This window comes from Garra rufa, chromosome 1, assembly GCF_049309525.1.
Source record: "Garra rufa chromosome 1, GarRuf1.0, whole genome shotgun sequence".
NCBI classification, from domain to species: domain Eukaryota; kingdom Metazoa; phylum Chordata; class Actinopteri; order Cypriniformes; family Cyprinidae; genus Garra; species Garra rufa.
In genome coordinates, this window is record NC_133361.1 from 16,942,743 (window position 1) to 16,950,392 (window position 7,650).

The 7,650-nt window shown below is 37.7% G+C and overlaps 1 protein-coding gene across 1 annotated transcript; it reads left to right on the forward strand.

The window, feature by feature from the left end:
* Positions 1–6,434, forward strand: LOC141343568 (E3 ubiquitin/ISG15 ligase TRIM25-like). Its single transcript, XM_073848137.1, has 6 exons — positions 1–1,064; positions 1,398–1,493; positions 3,690–3,923; positions 4,016–4,166; positions 4,290–4,352; positions 5,535–6,434. The coding sequence occupies exons 1-6, from the start codon at positions 453–455 to the stop codon at positions 6,146–6,148; spliced, it is 1,770 nt and encodes a 589-aa protein (XP_073704238.1). The 5' UTR covers positions 1–452; the 3' UTR covers positions 6,149–6,434.
* Positions 6,435–7,650: the final 1,216 nt, after the last annotated feature.

Consider the following 7,650-nt stretch of genomic DNA (forward strand, 5'->3'; position numbering starts at 1 on the left):
ATAAACTTTCCTAAAAGTTCAGTGCTTGTTCTGCTTCTTAAAAAAATATTATTTAGATTATTTGCTGATTGTTTTTCCACATAGTGTTTTTTTGTGTTGAAAAAGATGAATTGTTATAGCAATTCAATCATAATAACACCACGATAAAATGAATACGTTGGATTTATGATTTATATTATTGTGGGGTATAGTTGGTGATACTAGTGCTGTTAAAGTACAGAAATCAGTATGCGAAGTTCATAATCAGTTCATCGTATTTTAGACAACTTTGATATGTAAACAGTGTAGTCATAAAAAAAAACAGTATAGTTACAGTAAGTCACACCCTGCAGAAAAACCTGTTTCTCAGGTATGTTATGAGGAAGATATAAACCTTTCCCCACTTTAGAAGGAACTTGACTGTTGAGCTTGCAGTGCATATCACCTCTCTGTCTGTCTTCATATACAGTAAAATGGCTGAAGCCAGTATCTCATGGGCTGAGGATCAGTTCTGCTGTTCAGTGTGTCTGGATCTCCTGAAGGATCCAGTGACGATTCCCTGTGGACACAGTTACTGTATGAGCTGCATCTCAGGATGCTGGGACGAGGAGGATTGGAAGAGAATCTACAGCTGTCCTCAGTGCAGAAAGACCTTCTCACCAAGACCAGTTTTAAGTAAGAATGTGATGTTTGCTGATATGGTGGAGAAACTGAAGACGATGAGACTTCAATCTGCTCCTGTTCATGCTGCTCCTGCTGCTCCTGCAGTTCATCACAGTGGATCTGGAGATGTTCAGTGTGACTCCTGCACTGGAGTTAAACAGAAAGCAGTGAAGACGTGTCTGGAGTGTCGAAACTCTTACTGTCAAAATCATCTTAAACAACATGAGAATCTCTTCAGAGGTAATAAACACAATCTGATGGACGCCACTGGACGACTGCAGGAGATGATGTGTTCTCGACATGGTAAAATGCTTGAGATTTACTGCCGTACCGACCAGCGATGTATCTGTATGCTGTGTTTGGTGGACGAACACAAAAATCATGACACTGTATCGACTGGAGTGGCAAGAGCAGAGAAGCAGGTAGTGCTCCATACTGGATCTCTTAAGTGACAGTTAATGTTGTTTCTCTTTTCATTTGGTATGTGATTTTTCTCTCAATCAGGGGATCTGATTGTGTTTTGGATCAAATAAATTCAAACTTAACAATAAATGTGACCCTGGACCAAGTAGCAGGGGTATATTTGTAGCAATAGCCAGCAATGCATTGTATGGGTCAAAATGATTGATTTTCTTTTATGCCAAAAATCAATAGGATAGTAAAGATCATGTTCCATTAAGACGTTTTGTAAACTTCAAAATCTAATGTTTGATTTGCATTGCTAAGAACTTCATTTGTATATCTATTTTCTGCAGAGATATTTTGAAGAAACACAGAGAAACATCCAGAAAACTATTCAGCAGAGAAAGACAGATCTAAAGCGGATGACAGAGGCTGTGGAGTCCCATAAGGTGAGTTTGTATGCATTTGAGAAGGATGGCAGGATTATACAGTGCCTTGTATTTTTTTTCACATTTTGTTTTGTTGCAGCATTACCCCCCTCCCCCCCCCCCCCCCCCCCCCCCCTTAGAATAAAATAATTATTATTTCTTTTATTAGAAATAAAAAAACTGAAAAGATCCTGTTGCATAAGTATTCATACCCTTTTCTGGGACACTCGAAATTTAGCTCAGGAGCATTCATATTGCTTCTAGATGTTACTACACTTGGAGTGGAGTTAAACTGTGGCAAATTCATTTGATTGAGTATGATTTAGAAAGGCACACACCTCTCAGAAAAGGTCTAACAGCTGAAAATGCATATCAGAGCAAAAACCTGAGGTCAAGATAACTGCCTGTAGAGCTCAGTGACAAAATTGCGTTAAGGCAATGATCTAGGGAAGAGTTCAGAAGAAAATCTGCTGCATTGAAGGATCACAGAAGCATGTAGCCTCCATTATCCATAATGGAAGACGATTGGAACAACTAGGACTCAAACAAAAAGGTCTGCCAGCCCCCATCCAAGCTGACAGAGCTTGAGAGGTGAAAAGGTGAGGCAAAGAACGGCAGATAATTGCCAAATGCAGATGTGCAAAGCTTGTCACATCATACCCAAAAAGACTTGAGGCTGTAAAGGTGCTTCAACTATGTACTGAGTTAAGGGTATGAATACTTATGCAATGTACTTATTTCAGTGTTTTATTTTGAATAAATTTGTAAAATTTGCAAATCTGGTTCTTGCTTTGTCATTAGTATGGTGTATGAAGTGTAAATTGATGTGGGGAAAAACTAATTTAAAGCAGTTTAACATAATGCTGCAACAAAACAAAATGTGAAAAAAGGAATACTTTTGCAAGGCACTGTGCATCTGGCCTTAAAAGAAAGTTACATCTTAGTCACAACTAAGTCAAAAGTCACAAAAACAAAAAAATTTTGAAGCTAGAACAAAAGGGGTAAAATTTGCACTGCCCCGTCAGTCCATGAAAGTAAAATAAAAAGGGTTGCTAAAGAAAATACAGTTTGTGAAAGACTAATATTAGGTGTGCTAATATAACATTGTAACAAGTACATTGAATTTTGTGGCAAGTGTTCCCAATTCGTTCGACCTACTTTATGCAGCCTAACAATCTTGGGCAGAATTTTGAAATAAGGCGCATTTCTATTACATATATCTGCACAAAAGTTGTGCGACTATTATGCAACTGTTATGCATATTTATTTTTCCTCTCGTGATGAGTCATAGCAATGAATTTTTGCTAGTATCACTAGCTGCGTTTCCATTACGCCTTGAATTGCGCAAATTGAAACTGCGAATTGAAAACACGCCCAATGGAAACGCGCCAATTGCGCAAAAACTCCCATATATCGCAAAAAGTTTTTACACTGACATGAGGAGAAAAAGGAATATTTCGCAAAACAACAATGGAAACGTTTTTTTTTTAACACTTTCCAGGTCACATTCGATTAAATATAGCCAAAATCCCACAAAAACCCATTGCCATGACTTATTGCGAGAGGGAAAAAAAAAAGTTTTAGTCACATAACATTGGGTAATTGAAATGCCGAAATTTTGCAAGACTTTTTAATCGACATTTACAAAATATCGCCAAAAATTTGCGCAAATCTGTAATGTAAAAAACACACTTTTGTGACGTGTAAATGCGAGAAGAAAAAAAAAAGTTTCCATTGCTGTTTTGCGAAATATTCCTTTTTCGAATTGCCTGACGAAACAACTAAAAAACTTTTTCGTAGTTGTGTATTCTCAATTCTCAATTTAAATTTGCGCAATTTAAAGGGTAATGGAAACGCAGCTAGTGTACACGGTGTAAATTGTCTAAGCATTTAATAAAAGGGAAAGCCCCTTATGCTTGGGAGCTGCCAGTACATTGAAGAATGATTGTATGATTTTTAACGCACACCATGTGACCTGTAAATGCGAAAAAAAGAGTTTCCATTGCTGTTTTGTGAAATATTCGACCGACACTAGAGGTTGCAGCCTTAAGCCTCCTTGTTAGTGCATCCACCTCCCGTGCCGGAGACCCGGGTTCGAGACCCGCTTGGAGCGGGTGCGAGTAGGATCCGGGTGTGAGGGGTTACATTGGTGCCGTGACCCGGACTGTCTGTGTGAGGTACCATTAAGAGTTGATTGTAATGTGTGTCTTAAAACAGCGCTCTGCACAGACAGCAGTGGAGGACAGTGAGAGGATCTTCACTGAACTCATCCGCTCCATTGAGAAACGTCGCACTGAGGTGAAGCAGCTGATCAGAGATCAGGAAAGAGCTGCAGTGAAACAAGCTGAAGAAAAACTGGCACGTCTGGAGCTGGAGCTCGATGAGCTGAGGTGGAAAGAGAATGAAGTGAAACAGCTTTCAAACACAGATGATCATATTAATTTCCTCCAGGTAAAAGAGATTTCTTTTAAAACACAGAACTGAAGATTTCAACATGGTTCTCTAATTGCACTGAGCTCATATTTTTGTCTTTGTGACTATAGAGTTGCCCATCTGTCTCCCTCTCTGGATCTACAGACAGCTTCACTGTCAGTTCTCGTCTCAATTTTGACGAGGTTGTGAAGTCTGTCTCTCAACTCAGAGACAAACTGCAGCAGTTCTGCACGGATGAAATAGAAAGATTATCTAAAACAGGTAATGCTGTTTCACTTTTAGAAAAGAGCGCTGTTCATTAAATCCTAAATGGTGGTAGCTTAATTCTTGACTTGGGAGTTGAAGGGTTTGCACTGATGCACAGATGTTCTTCGGTGTTCATAGTGAAAACCGTCCAAGTCATTGTGCCGATTCATCATTTTACAACTAGGAAGGAGTTCCTACAACGTGAGTTACACTGAAAACACACACAAACACTTGAGAACACTGGGAGACTTTCTGTGCTTAATAAACATGATGATCTTACTAGTGTTGCTTTTGTCAACGAAAATTATGACTAAATATCATTGTCAATGAACCTTTATCACGTGACGAAAATGAGACGAGACAAAACGTAAATGCTGGTCATGTGACGACGACTGTAATTAAATGTATAATATAATATCGTTGACATATAAAAACAAGACTAAATGTGGTTTACAAAACAAAATCTATGCTAAAACGTCTTTTTATTTTCGTTGACGAAAATGAGACGAAACAAAATGTGATAACATTAGATTGGTGTGCGCATGCCCAGTAGCCAAAGCTGTATCCCTTCTAGCCTAAACCGTGCAGATGCAGGCGACAACACTTTCTCAAGACCCACTCGTGGCATTATCTATAAGATGACTACAAACAAAGTTAAGTCTGACACAGATGAAGGGACTGATGGCCAGCCAGCCGAGGTACATCTTTGGGAGAAAAAGAAGAAACGACACACATTTTATTTGCACTTTTTAGTAGTGATAGGAAAATTAAGCTTTTCGAAACACCAAGTTTTTTTCTTCTCAACTGTATTGTAAACAGGTACATTACTCGAAGCTTTTCCACACGTTGCACACTAATGACATCTTGTGGTCAAAGGTGGAAAAAGTTGCTTTTGCGTCTCAGATGTCCAAGCTATTTTTAGACAGCTTCATAAAATAAATCAACTTGTGCTACGAAAACCAAAATAAATAAAAAAAATAAAAATGTATTTTTACTTACACAAGTTATAAATTAATCAATTTGTAAATAAATGTATAAAAAAGAAAAAAAAGAGACTAAAATAAAATTTACATTGACTAAAACTAGACTAAAAGTCATCAGTTATCGTCGACTAAAACTAGACGAAAATAGTCATGGATAATTCTGACTAAAATAAGACTAAAATGCTCAGACTTTTAGTTGACTAAAACTTGACTAGACTAAAAAGAATGTGAATGTCACTAAAACGAATAAAAACTAAAATGACAGCTTCACACAAAGACTAGACTAAAACTAAAATTAAAAGCGGCCGACAAAAGCAACACTAGATCTTACCAGGGGTTCATAATGGAAGAGGACGGTTGTTGTATTATTGATGAGTAATTATGTGCTTATCTCCATTAGATTCCCGTCTGTTGACTGTGGATCTGAACTCAGTGAATAATTGGCTCCGTCTTTTTGAAGAAAACACCGTGATCACTTACTCCGACACACGCCTGCCGTATCTTGATCATCCAGACCGGTTTGATTCTTGGACCATGGCGCTGTGTAGAGAGAGTGTGACTGGACGCTGTTACTGGGAGGTGGAATGGGCTGGTGATGGGGCATCAGGAGTAGACATAGGAGTGACATATAAAAGCATTAAAAGGAAGGGAAATGGTCCTGAGTGTGCAGTTGGGCGTAACAACCAGTCCTGGTGTTTGTTCTGCTCTCCAGACTATTGCTCATTCTGGCACAACAACACTGAGACTGTCCTTCCTGTAGTCAATATCTCCAGTACAATAGGAGTGTTTGTGGATCACAGCGCAGGGATTGTGTCCTTCTACAGCGTCTCTGACACAATGAGCCTCATCCATAGAGTTCAGACCACATTCACTCAGCCGCTCTGTGCTGTGTTCGGATTTGATAAACAGACAGCGGTGAAACTGTCTAACCGAATAAATAATCCAGATATTCTACAGATTCTTAATCCAAATATTCTACAAGCTTTGATACTTCGCAGAATGATGATGTCTTGAGGCGGATTTTTTAATCAGACATTTTCCAAGGGTTTTCAAACTTCTATATATCAAAAGTGGTGTGTTTTCCTTCTCTTTCCCTGAGTCAGTTGTTTATTTAAAAGAAATGGTGTAGTTTCTGCATTACTGGAACATTGTGTGCATAGTTTTTTCTGTCCACAGTCAAAGACATCTCTAACATCTCGTCCAACCGGATTTGTTGTTTTCTGAAAGCTCAATGCTTCTGCTACTTCTAGATCATCAGTATCAACATATTTCCAATTTTCTGGGTGTTTTTAGTGCACTATTATCTCTCACATACTGTATACATTGATTTAAATGGTTTCTTCTAATTCTAATTTATTGTAATGTTGTATTGTATTTTTTTTTCATGATGCTAATAACAACCATTAAATAATTCATTTTTATCCTACAACACCTTCACTTCTGCTGACTCTGCACACAGTTGTATTACACTGCAAAAAGGCGTATCTTATAGTTTTGTTTCTAGTAAAAATATCTAAAAAATACACTTTAAAATAAAACAACATGCAGCATAACATCAGTGTTTCTCTGCTCATCCTTGACTGAAGCACAGGCTCTAATCTTCAGCACAAGGGTAACCCACAAAATTGCTGTGTCTTTTTATCTTAACACCTTTAACCCTTTAACCCTACAGGAAAATCCTGTCTATACAAAGAGTAACATTGATGCAGTGTTGCAGTGAGATAATTTAGTGAATATATAAGCGATTTTTGAGCATTATTGATGTAACAGAATCACTAATGGAAAGAAAAACAAGAACAGAACCCCTGCAACAGTGCTTTGGGTACTGAATCATCATCACCTTAAAGTCCCCATAAAAATAAATAAAAACAAACAACATGTTTTTTCACATGTATACACATTTACAGTGTAACAATTGTAGTATCAGCAAGTTTATATGAAGGCACAAGCTTTTGATTTTTGTGGCTTTGCTTTTAAGTGAGAATTTCATTAAAGGTAGTTCACCCAAGAATGAAAATTACCCCATAATTTAGTCACCCTCAAGCCCTCCTAGGTGTATATGACTTTCTTCTTTCAGACAAATACTATCTGAGTTATATTTAAAAGTGCCCTGGCTCTTTTAATATTTATAATGGCACTGAATGGGTGATATTCAATAGTCCATCAGTCCAATCGCAATCCATCATAAAAAGTGCTCCACATGCCTCTGGGTTATTAAAGGCCCTCTGAAGCGAATCAATGCATTTTGGTAAGAAAAATATATAGATTTAAAACTTTATAAACTTTATAAAGTTTATAAAACTATTATAAAACTTTCCATTCACTGTCATAATCATGACAGAGGTAGGGATAGCATAAGCTCCGGTGAGAAGTGATGAATGCAGAAGCACAGAAGAGAGAGAGAGAGCAAAACAAAATACGAGTCACAAATTAAAAGTAAAAAACATAAAAACAACAACAACTGTCAGATAATTTCGATTTTAGCCAAGGGGTAATTCAGAGGGAAAAGACCACCA